The sequence below is a fragment of the Pocillopora damicornis genome, chromosome 5, assembly GCF_964200805.1.
Source record: "Pocillopora damicornis chromosome 5, jaPocDami1.2, whole genome shotgun sequence".
Taxonomy (NCBI): Eukaryota; Metazoa; Cnidaria; class Anthozoa; order Scleractinia; family Pocilloporidae; genus Pocillopora; species Pocillopora damicornis.
This window is the reverse complement of record NC_142674.1, coordinates 249695-262051: the sequence shown is the minus strand read 5'-3', so window position 1 is coordinate 262051 and position 12357 is coordinate 249695. Positions and strand designations below refer to the sequence as shown.

Sequence of the window (12357 nt, the reverse complement as noted above, 5' to 3'; positions counted from 1 at the left end):
CCAATATCCAGATTGAATTATTTGGTCATATAAAAAATCCTTGCTATTCCTTTCTTCCACAGGGTCCTCCAGGAACTGGAAAGTCGTTCGTGGGTGAGGCCATAGTGCGCCTTCTTTTGTCCATGCAGGTGCCACAAAGCCATGGACCTATTCTGGTAAAATAACCCTCTCTCCAGCAGTCTTTATGTCATAAGTGCGTGGTTAAGTACTTGCAGTCTGCATAACAAACTTGCTAGGGAATAGGAGCTTTGCCCCTGCAGACTCACAGATCAGAGTTTTTGAGGATTCAAATTGAAGTGGAATTTTGCCAAAAGTTTCCTTAACTCTTTAACTCCCAGAAGTGATTAACATGTAACTTCTCCCAATAATATTCATTCATTATCCAGGTAAAGAGAATACTCAAAGTTACCAGATAGAAGTTGTTATCTTGATCTAACGGCAAATTCTTGTTACTAATCTACAGGAAAAACTGTAGCATCTATAGGGGGAATTTACAATCAGAATTAAGTAGTGAAGGGGTTAACAAGGTCAGCTCAAATTATTTTATTGAGGTTACCTTCACGCTTCAAAGAATCTACAATAATAATAACAATCCATGATTTATTCCTGAGTGCTCAGAAACAGGGACAGCTTTGTGATGCTTTTATAGAACCACTCACCTCTTTCTACTAAGGATAATTTAAGAAAGTGTCGAGTACACTTGAACAGAGCCTTGACACTATTTACTCTATTTTTGTGTGGCTTCACATTGTTTCCTTTTTTTGAGGTTTTTATCATTAGTGCTGTCTTATTCTTGATATCCTGGTTCACAGGTTGTGACCTATAAGAATCACGCCTTGAACAATTTCTTGGAAGCTCTCGCCAAAAATTCATCCCCGGATGAGAAGATTGTTCGTGTTGGAAACTTGCCTGAAGATGCTGACGAGAAATTGAAGAGACTCTTGCTAAGAGAGGTTTGTCTGTAAATCAACTACGTCAAATGATATTGTGACAGTGTTTGTAAAAGATATTTTGAAGATTTTCCACTAAGTAAGAAAGCAAACGAGGTGGTTAATCGCAATAAACTAAACACTGCATGAACCAATAAGAATCTTAATCAAGTACACGTGATCAGCTACAAGCGCGTGGAAATGAAATTGATTCGAGCAGTGTCAGGTTAGTTTTGCGGCATCTGATTGGTTGTACACATCTTGGTGGAGCGTTCACATACTGAAGTATTCCCGCGTATCTAGAGTACGCTTTCGGATAAAATTACAATTAAGCACCAACCAAAGTCCATACACGGGGAAGCAGCAAAGGTTCGGAATATTCAGGAAAAAAACAACGGTATAACGGTACGCCGCTGCAATGGTTTATTTACTTTTTTAATTTTTTATTTGTTTGTTTGTTTATTTAGGTTGGGCGAAAGTGGCCTCAGGGATTGTATGAACGGAAAAGAAGCCTGACTGGAAAACTTTGGGCTCTGCAGCCTCGAGTTAGAAGTGCCTGCAAGAAGTTAACATTTTCCAGTAATTTCAATGCAGGGATGTTCTTGGAAGTATGTAACTACCTGACATTATCTGGGTGATATTAATATACTTTTTAGTTTGAAAATAGAGTTACCGTATCATACTATCGTGGTTCAGAATTTAGAGTGCTTGACTTTAAAACCTGGCGTCAAATCAAAATGGCTAATAGCATAGAGTTTAAAACAGCTGTTGTTAAAAACTCGGCCAGAGCCTACGGCTATATATATATATAGTTTTTTGTTTGTTTGTTTGTTTGTTTGTTTGGTTTTTTTTTTTTTTTTTTTTTTAGGTATTTAGAAAAATTGTGTAATTCCTCAAAATGATTCCTTCATTATCAAATCAACGAATAGATTCCATGTTCAGTGCCGTCCGTCTGTTTAGTGATAGAACACTGATGACCTCTAAATGTGGTAAGGACAAAAAAAAGAAAAAAAGGCACCAGGCGCAGTGTGTCACTTATGTTCTCACCACATTTTGATGTCTTCAGTGATCTATTGCTATCAGGGAGGACGGCATCATGGGATCTGTTTGTTTTGTATAGTTAAGAAGCAACATGTTGTTAAAGGTGACGTCCGATATGCGTCTGTTCTCCAATTGATCATCGGTGAGAACCAATCAAAAGGCTTTTGTAGTTCAGTTTATCATCAAATCTGATGTACATTCGATTCCATTGTTTTTGCAAGGAAGCGTCGGAAGACCAGATTAGGTCCCTTCTTCGGGACAACAAACGTGAGCCAGTTGATGAAAAAGAAGTGGAAATTTTTCTGAAGAAGGTGACCGAAGGAGCTGATCGTGGTGGCCTTAGGAGCAATGCTCGACTTTTAGGTACTCAACCCTAAATTTAATTCTTAGCCAACAAAAGTAAATTTGCCTTGTTAACTCTCTCACATAAAAACCATGACTTGATTGTTCTAGGCCCCGTCTTCACCACGCTGGATTAATAAACACAAAACGTTATTCCTACGATGACGCCTAACTTCTGCACCTAACCGCACAGATTCTCCACTGGAAACGGACTTCTCTGAAAACACTTTTCGAAGTGGTTAATTTTTTACAATTCACTCAAACCCTAGCAGCCAACTGAGGGTGTGGTTGCACCTTATTAGCGAGACCGCCACCGTAGATCTGTTCGTGATAATTTGTTTAAAACTTTTTTTTTAATCCAGAACTTGTGAAAAATGCACTGCAGGAGTGGTTGCCTGCCCAAGAAGAGTTCGATAAGTTTGTTTGTGAAGAACAGGAGTCTAAACGAAAGAGCAAGTAAGTGTATATGATAACCACAAGCTCCGGGCCGGATTACGGCCGTTCGCAGCAAGTTTTCTCTTTTCTTAGAATTTCCTTGCTACATGGGATTGACAGAATCATATATATCTGTTGCGTTTACGATTACTTGCAGTAAAAAAAAACCTTACGTCGGACAAATCATCACAAGTATGCCGACTGAAATCTTTGAACCTTAGTTTTTATCCGCATTCCTCACATGGAAAGTAAATTGGATGTCCGTATGCTCAGGCTTTCGGTCGTTGTCTGATGTAAGCACGCGCGAGACACATTACGGTGCAGTAGGTCAACACTTGTTGGCTTTGAGGAATTGTTCCACTAAAAACACAGATGCGTTTTTCATTTTTCCTACGACTCTAGAGTAGCAGCTGTTCGTGCAAAGCAAAAAAGTAAAGAAGATCCAGAGCAGGAGAATCCAAGCGACGCTAGAGATCCTTCAGTGGAGGAAAAGGAGCGTCTTCTTGCTTTGGATAAGGACATCTGCGATGAAGAAGACGAAACAATCGCCCAAGATGTTGCCAATGAAGACCAGGAAAGGAGAGATTCGCATTATGGAACATGGGAGCGCAAGCTAGTTTGTGTCAATGAAACAAGTAAATTGCTTCTGTTATGTTTTAAAACCCGGATATTGAGAGAATGTTGCGATACCTTTGTAATTCTGTTTCCAACGTTTTTAGTATCAGTTTCGAAGTAAGCAATACATTTGCTATCGCAGAGAGAGGCATATTCTTCCTACAGAATGATAAAGACAAACAAACAAACAAATAAAAACATAGCTCCCGTTTAAGAACTTTCAGATGTTGAAAGTCCTTGTTCGTTGTATCAACGGAACGTCACGACCAAGTCAGATGTGGATAATGCTATTTGACAGGATTATTATATTGTTGTTACATACATGAAAACAAATCAAATTGATGTGGAAATAGATAGCGCAATCTAACCTTTGAATACGAAGCTATGATCAAACTGCGGCAGTTATTGCCTCATATTTAAGACAAGAAGCATTTAGTAGCCAAACAAGTAAAAGTGAATTTTACCCTTTTTTTTAATTAGAGGTGATACCTTATAGAAATCTCTTGGATGACGTCAAAGTGTGGGATCTTAAGAAAGAGGAAAGAGTCCAGCTTGTGTATGTTTTGCAAAGCAAGTTCTACACGAAAGCCTGTTTTGAGTTCCATGAAGCGAGCAGGTTGTACACAGAGGTAAAAAGATGAGTTATTTTTTGTTCTGAGTTCCCTGAAGTGAGCAGCTTGTACACAGAGGTAAAAGATGAGTCATTTTTTGTGGAGTTGGGAGGGGGGAGGGTGTTGAAGGATTTTGGTTGTGTCACGAGAAAACCTACATAACCTCTTATAAGGCTCTTTAATATTCTTAAGATCCCCTGCCATTTGCAGTCAATTAGCAGTAAATTCTCCACAGTCCCTCTATATACTTTGGTGGCGACGACTCATCCCCACTACGTTTCCTCAAAATCCCCCGCCCCCCTCTCCCCCCCCCCCCTTGTTTGAACTACTATTATGTTAACGTTCAAATGGTTCATGGTAGTTGATGATAGTCGATAATTTCAACTTTTATTGACTATCATGTTAACGTTCAAATGGTTCATGATGGTTAATGATAGTTGACAAAATCATGCATGAGATCGCGAAGTTGTAAACAAATATGGGGCACGGTGAGGTCAGCAATTTCGATGACATTTGAAATATTTGGTCAAGAAGTTGCGAGGTGAAGATACTGAAGCCTACCAGGAGGAAATGAGAATGAACTACGAGACGAAATGTTGGTGGCTTCTTTAGTCATCTTACCATTTTTCATTTCAATTTGCACCCGTTTTCGGCGAAACTGTTGACCGAAAGACTATCATTCACTATCATGTCCACGTTCAAACGACAAAAACCATCACCAGTTATCACTTCGAATTTGAACATATCCAAACTACATGATAGTTGATGATAGTCGCTGATACTGCATGATAGTTCTTATTCAAACTTGCGTCATAGTTGAAACTATCATCAACTATCAAGACCGTTTCAGCGGGTCTTTACACATAGGTGCATGGTAGATAATAAAAAGATTTTTCTTGTTACCTAACAGATACATCAGCAACTCAAAGAGCTGAAAAATCAACGTGACATTGAAGTGATGAAAAAATGTCACGTTATTGGAATGACAGTGACTGGAGCGACTATGAGGGCGAATTTGTTGGGTGAGGACTGTTATCACTGCTGTTTATCTTAGCTCGATTAAAATCCATGAATTTGGATGGGCTTTCTTTTGTGAAAAAAGCCTCGTGGATCTGATCGGCGCTTTATGATCGCTCGCAGGTGGTTGATTTCTTTGTTTTGTTATTGCCTTTTTTTGTCATGTATAAATCTTGATTGGTTCTTTAACAGGGATCAACAGCAAATAAATAAAGTTGATTGGATCTGTCACGGAAAGCAACACTTTGGCCATAAACTCGCGCATCCTCGAAATAGACTTCTTTGTCACTTCATTCCTCCTTTACATACTCCCTCCCCACCTTCCTGCATGCCTTTCTTTCTTTCAATTGTTCATCCATTTTTTACTTTTTCGTTTGTTATTTCTGTCCTCTTTCCTCTCGTAGCCGTCGCTATGGCTCGTCATGCCAAACTCTCTCCAAGCGCCTCTTGCATGACGGGACCGTACGTTAGGGTTGCGCGGGCACTAACAGAAAATTACAGAGGCGCGCTGTATCTAACATCTTATCACTTACAATTTTATACACAGCTGACATTAAACCGTCTGTCATGATAGTGGAGGAAGCTGCCGAAATCCTCGAAGCACAGCTTGTAGCTGTCATTCCACCCTCTGTGCAACACCTCATTATGATCGGTGATCATAAACAATTAAGGCCAGTGGTACATTTCAACCGACTCAAAAAACATCATCATCTTGATCTCTCCCTATTCGAGAGGCTTATCAACTGCAAGCTGCCATACATACAGCTTGGATTTCAGTGCAGAATGAGAGATGAAATTGTCGACTTGCTTCGAGAACTTAAGATTTATGACGATCTGCAGACCAAACACGAGGTAACGATCTGATTTGTTCACTCCTGGGAATTTGGAACAGTTTTTAAATATTTTCGAAGAAAAGGTTGTGGTTATTCATCGTGGTGAATAATAATAAAAGCTAAGTTTTTCGTTTGTCTCACGATGTGTTCACGTGTGATGTAGATCGCGACGTTTCGACTGCATACTTCTTAAAATTTTTAAATGGCCTCTTAAAATAATCTGCTGACGGAACTATATACTATAAAATTACCCAATCAGGTGATGCGAAAAAGAAACTTATCAGGTGGAGGGTGTTCTCTAAATAAAACACAAAATTTTCTTCACTTATTTACGATGAAAAATAAAGCGAGAGTTAAAAAAAATAAAAGAGAACTTCTGTCGTGATGTGCGCGTGAAGTCTCGCTCTCGCGTGCCAATCACTCGCGCGGTCGTGTCAATCACAATGTCAATCGAGTCCTAGCTATACAGGCTACGTAGTTCTGGACCATTGTAAGTCACGAAATGTTTACATTTGTTGTGAATCTTCTTCTTATATGTCTTCGTTTTTAGCTTGTACAAAGAAACGTTTTACCACCTTGTGTCGAGTCGAGCATGTATTTCTGGACTCATACGGACTGGGAAGATGAATCGAAGAATTCTCACAGCAAGAGAAATATTACAGAGGCTAGAAAAATTACAGAAGTTGCAAAAACATTTTGTGAGAAGGGGGGAGTCCCACCATCAAAGATTACAGTTCTTTGTTCATATCGAGGACAGGTCAGTCAATAATTTTGATTTTGTACTTTAATTGTTGTTCTTTTAACTCGTTCACTGAGTTCCCATCAACCTTAGAGGGATGTGTTGGGTAAGAGACGTCTTTTATAGAGGTACTGTTTAAGGTAGGCTTCTTCCTAACAGAAATGTTTTCTGACAGCTCACCCATTGAGGTCGTCAAAGAGAAGTCTCTATTTTGGAGGGAAAAGCAAACTCAATTTATCCATTGGGTAGTGAAAATGTCCTGTGACTCCTTCAAAGTGTAACTCCGACACAATTTCCACCAAGATAAACTTTTCTGAAAAAGAGGAATATATCATTATATACTCAATGATTACCTTATTGATGTGCCGTCTAATAGAGAATCAGCCCCACTGTCAAAATCGAAAATTTTTAAACTGATTCGTTTCTGTTGACGCTTCAGGTCACCGAAATAAAGAAGCATTTCGAACAGGCAGATAAATTCGCCCCACTGTCAGATATCAAGGTTACCACAATCGATAGTTTCCAGGTAAGCAAACTGGACGCTGAAAACTTAGTGATCTTGAATAGTTATCGAAAACAAGTGATTATGCTAATTTCTCTGTCTCAGTCTTAGCAACTGAGTTGATAACGTAAATTGGCCGCCACAAAGAGTTTAAAAGCTGACGTTTCGAGCGTTAGCCCTTCGTCAGAGCGAACGCTCGAAACGTCAGCTTTTAAACTCTTTAGTGTGGCCAATTTACGTTATCGACTCAATTGATAATATCAAATTACCCTGTTATACTCTCCCACCAACGCAACACCACTGTTTCTTAAGAAAGTTACCCCCTTTATTCATTTGATTGATGGTTTCATTGAGTTAAATACTGACTGACTGGCTCACTGACCGACCACTGACTTACTGACCCACTGACTGACAGATCAACTTATTTACCGACCGATCGATTGACAGACTTGATGACTGCCGGACCGGCTGACCAACTGACTGACTGCCAGTGACTGACTGACCGACTAACCAACTGTTTCGCTCTGACAAGGGGCTAACACTCGAAACGTCTGCTTTTAAACTCTTTACGGTGGCCAATTTACATTATCAACTCAGTTGATAAAACCAAATGATCTTGTCATACTCTCCTACCGGCGAACCACTACAGTTTCTTTAGAAACTTTCCCCCTTTATTCTAAGGACCAAGTGGTTGAAAAACTGATCGATTGACCAACTGACTGATTGACAGACAGACTGACTAACCGACTGACATACCGACTAACTGACTGACTGACTGATTTAACGACTGACCGACTGGTAGCTGACCAACTGACTATCGGACTGATTTCCGAAAGATGAATTGGTGTGGGGTAATCAGCGATAGGCAAGCATCCTTTTCTTTCCTTCATGCCATGGAACTTGGATAAGCTCCATACTTATTGAGCCACCTGTCTCCTAAAACTTACCCTCAACACAAATAATAACAGGCGATTTTTAGCGAGTCCATTAAACTGTTCACTTTTTTCTTACTGGCCAGGGGCAAGAGAATGATATAATTCTCATATCTTTGGTCCGAAGTAACAACAAATCCACGATTGGATATCTATCGTCAATGAATCGTTTGTGTGTGGCAATTTCTCGAGCTCGCTGTGGTCTTTACTTGTTTGGTAATCACGCACACCTGGCAACGTTATCTAAAAGAGGATGGAAGGTAGGAGTTTTCTGCTGCCATTTGGGAAAAGAGTATAGTATAATAACTTTAACGTTAATTAAAATAATGATGGTATTCTATGCGAGCTCTTCCTTTGAGACAAGTTGCTAAACATTCTACTAATTAAGCTTTAGAGATGAAGTCGAACTTAAGTTTAAGGGAAGCAAGCTATTTCGTTTTAAGTCTATCATAAATCTCTCTGGAGACCACTGAATTAGGAAATATTATATTTATTCCTTTAAACTTAATGAAACTAAAAGAAAAATTAGTTCTTTAGTGAGGGAAAGAAAATGCCAGTAAGTCTATTAGCACGCTGTCGGTTCAAAGTGTTAGGAGCAGTTTCTAAGTTGACACTATCAGTTGAGTGGTACTGCAGATAATGTTGCGAAATTATACGTGAGTTTTATTTTGTTATTGTTAGAAGCGTTGATATTTTAAGCACCACGTAGAATATAAAAATTTGCAAAAAAAAAAAGAAGTCGTTGTTCTGAAGAGTTCTTGTCATTTATTTATTATTATTATTATTTATTTGCCACTTACACACACACACACATACAAAAATAAATTACAATTGTATACAACAATCAAAAATAATAACTATAATAATATCAATATACAACAATCTATACTTAATCCAGATAAAATTATGATTTAGGGTCATTTATAAATAGTGTGGCGAGGAAACCCAGCAGAAGCTAGAAGCTTATCAAACCTGGTTTCCTTACACGATGTAGAAGATAGATTTGCTAATTACAGACGGGCGAGTTTAATTTAGTTTTCTGTCATTTTATAGGTTGTCAGTGAATCTATGCGAAAGAAGCAATGTTTGGGTCGAGTTTTTCCATTTTGCTCAGGTGACGATGTTGTAAGTATAGTGACTTGTTGATTTTACTAGATGTATATGCATTTGATTATTCCCTTCTTTTCTAATTTTGTCATTAAAACTTGCGTGAAAAACAACTTATTGTTTTTCGTCATATTAACAAAGATAGAAAAATTTCCCCCTTGCACAAGGACCGGGTAATGCTCTCATTAGCATTTTATTTTTTTTTTATGGAAAACTTATCTTTTGCTAAAAGTGCTGGCCTCGACTTATACAACTTTCGCCACCCTTACAATCCTTGTCTTTTCTTGTTCTATTTGTAACTGTGAGTCCTGAAAAACAAATATATTTAAGTTTTTGTTGTATTTCAATGTCATGACGGCCCTAAAATAACCGCCATTTATTTGTACTTAACTGAACTAGAGAGGAGATGGGTATCAAGGAAGCCTTCCAAGTAGAGAGAGAGGTAAGAAGGGAACCACTGCATTATATGACTTCACGATACTATTTTACTACTTTAAGAATTGGTTCATGCTTAGCGTGTGTATATCGAGGTATGCATGCGCGCGGAAGTTTTGGAAAATGAAGACAGACAAAGTCAAAACACTCAAGTTTTAGTAGGCGCCGAACAAGGGGTTTGATTGATAAAAGAGAAGACTCGGGCGGGCTGGTGACAATTATTTTCGCCAATCTGACTCTCGGAAAGTTTAGAAATAGAAACTCGCGACTACCAGGGACGAAAACTTTGCAGCGAAATGCAACTGCATATTTCATGTTACGTACACTACCGTGATAGAGATATAGACCATGGTGGCTCAGTAAAGAATTAAGTACGACAAGCGCGTGCGGTTTGTTCGAAAGTTGCCAATTGAACCCAACGGGGGCAGACATCCCGACGGGGCAGACATCCCGACAGACACCCCTCCATTTGTTTTGCATTTTGCCCTCTAAAATTTGTTTTCTCTCTCTTATTTATACTCGTCCAACGAACAAACTATTCATGATTTTGATTAAATGAATAAGGTCATAAAACGTATTGAACTGGATTAAAACAAAACATAACTTCGGCTTATGAATGATACCTTTGCTTTTGGATGTAACCTCTCTTGCTTTTTATTGTGCAGGCGGCAACATAACTATCCATCACGCTGAAAATGTCTTTTTGGGGGGAGGAGACAGCTCCGTGAACACAATGAATGTTGGTCGAGGTTAGTGTTAAACCTTCAACTCTCAGAGCTGATTAATTTGTAACTTCTACATAGAATGTTATTTTATTGTACCACAAACAGGTGTTAAGAGTATAAAACCAATTTCTCTGGAAAAATTTTATCCAATTGAGTACAATATAAGATTAACTCGTCTTCAGTAATTTAACCCTTTAACTCCTATGAGTGACCAAGACAGAATTTCTCCTTACAATATCAATACAATATCAAGCAGACAAGTGAGGGGAATAAAGAAAAATATCAAGTAGGGGATTATAAGTTTATCCAAACTAACATCACAAGAACTGTATGGTAAGGAGAATTACTAGTGAGATCTTGGGAGTTAATAGGTTAAGACTTACAACGTTGAAGTTTTAAATGGGGCAAAACAGACGCGAGGGCGAATGAGTATCAGTATACTCATTCGCTGCTTTTAAGTAACGTCACAATTTTTTCTTTTTTTTTTGTTTCTAGGGAATTCGCCTCCAGGGACAGCAACCCCACGGCCTTTAGAAATACCACTTCCACCGTCTGGCAAAACCCCAGTTCATGATCCAAAGTCGCCCTCACCTTCGCCAGGGTTTTCACCACTGTGTATGGAAAGAAGTGACATGGGTGCTGATTCAAACTGTGTGCCGCTACAAGGAATTGAAAAGAATGAGTCGGTAGTCGTTGATTCCAGGCCAAATGAGGTACCAGGGGTGGAGTCTGATAAAGATGCAAGATTGCCCATCCAAGAGGCACCTGCTGCAGAGCATGCTTCCCTAAGTGAGATGGAAAAAATGAAAGAAAGACCGGAACAAGAATCAGGTTTTCCTATAAAAAGCACAATCAATCCTCCCGTTTCTGGCGATGAATCCTTGCCGTCTGATAAGGATGCTAGGAAACCTACGCAAGAAACGCCAGAGGTGCAAAAATCTCCCGAATCGTTCGAGTTTGAAAACATGAAGGAAAGGCCGGTACAAGAATCAAAGAACGCCATCTCTGATTCGTCAGGTAAAGAGGCGAGAAGACCTACGCAAGAGTCACCCGAAGCAGAAAAATTATCTCCTGGTTCAAGCAAAGAGGAGATCATGAAAGAAAAGCCGATCCAAGAGTTAGCAGACGAGAAACGTTCGGAAGAAACAGCTGTGGAGGAAAGTGAAGAAACTCCAAAGAAGGAGGACGAGTCAAGGGGTCACCCTGTCAGGCATGTTTATCAAGAAACGATAAACCAATCTGGTGAGGAAACAAAAGACCAGAGCCCTGAACACATTGTCCAGGAAACCCAGAGGCCTAATAAAGCGAAAGAAGAAGGCGAAGACTCGGAACTTCTCAAAGATGACGAGTGCTCTGAGGAAAAGCCGCTCAAAGCAAGCGCCAGGTGTGAGACAGAAAGCAAAGATAGCCCGGAGGAAGCTTTACCGACTCAAGAGACCATGGCCGCAGGGAAAGGGCCTTTTGAAGAGACTGGGCTGGAGGTTGGCGTCAAGGGGCATCCTACAGACTAAAGAGAGGACCAGTTACGGAGCTACCTTGGATAATGATTGAAAGGAACGGTTTTAGAAAAAAAGCTAGCGTATAGTGCACCCATAGAAGACATCAAGTTGTACTCAACTTCAATTCGGCCCTAGCATTCTTAGTATGTAATACGTGTAAAACTTTTAATTTTTTCTATTGTATGAATGAAGCAATTTCTACGGAGTTTTTCTCCTGGTGAGTTTTAGTTTGAATCTCAATTGCAGTTTGCTCATGTAAACTACTGTTTTCCACTGATTGGGACATAGTGAGCGAGCTATAATAGATATTGCTCCTCTTTAAACCACGTTAGAGGACAACATCTTGTCATTTTATGGATTGTGCTGTTTCTTATGCAGACTCCAAAATTTCCATTACGTTTTTTGAAATAAGAACGGTAGAGTTGTTTAGAACGGGTGCGTTCGTTTTTTTTTTTTAAAAAACGTGATACTTCAGTGGTAGTATGAAGGCTCACGTAATTAATCCTTTACACTGAGTGATATTCGTGAAATTGTGAAAGAATTGTCCAGTATCATTTTTAGTGTAAATAAATTAAATACAAATCGTTTACACAAA

General features: G+C 39.3%; 1 protein-coding gene across 1 annotated transcript in view; it reads left to right on the top strand.

Moving 5' to 3' along the window:
• The window catches only part of LOC149044635 (NFX1-type zinc finger-containing protein 1-like), a 23718-nt gene extending 11361 nt beyond the window's left edge, over positions 1-12357 (top strand). The window contains exons 11-26 of the mRNA XM_089207650.1: positions 63-155; positions 813-953; positions 1397-1537; positions 2192-2333; positions 2675-2768; positions 3150-3382; positions 3843-3991; positions 4884-4995; positions 5538-5842; positions 6374-6580; positions 7002-7088; positions 8083-8256; positions 9050-9121; positions 9503-9545; positions 10204-10287; positions 10759-12357. Coding sequence (XP_089063776.1) covers positions 63-155; positions 813-953; positions 1397-1537; positions 2192-2333; positions 2675-2768; positions 3150-3382; positions 3843-3991; positions 4884-4995; positions 5538-5842; positions 6374-6580; positions 7002-7088; positions 8083-8256; positions 9050-9121; positions 9503-9545; positions 10204-10287; positions 10759-11774 — 3093 coding nt within the window. The 3' untranslated portion in view covers positions 11775-12357. The remainder of the gene's footprint in view (positions 1-62; positions 156-812; positions 954-1396; positions 1538-2191; positions 2334-2674; positions 2769-3149; positions 3383-3842; positions 3992-4883; positions 4996-5537; positions 5843-6373; positions 6581-7001; positions 7089-8082; positions 8257-9049; positions 9122-9502; positions 9546-10203; positions 10288-10758) is intronic.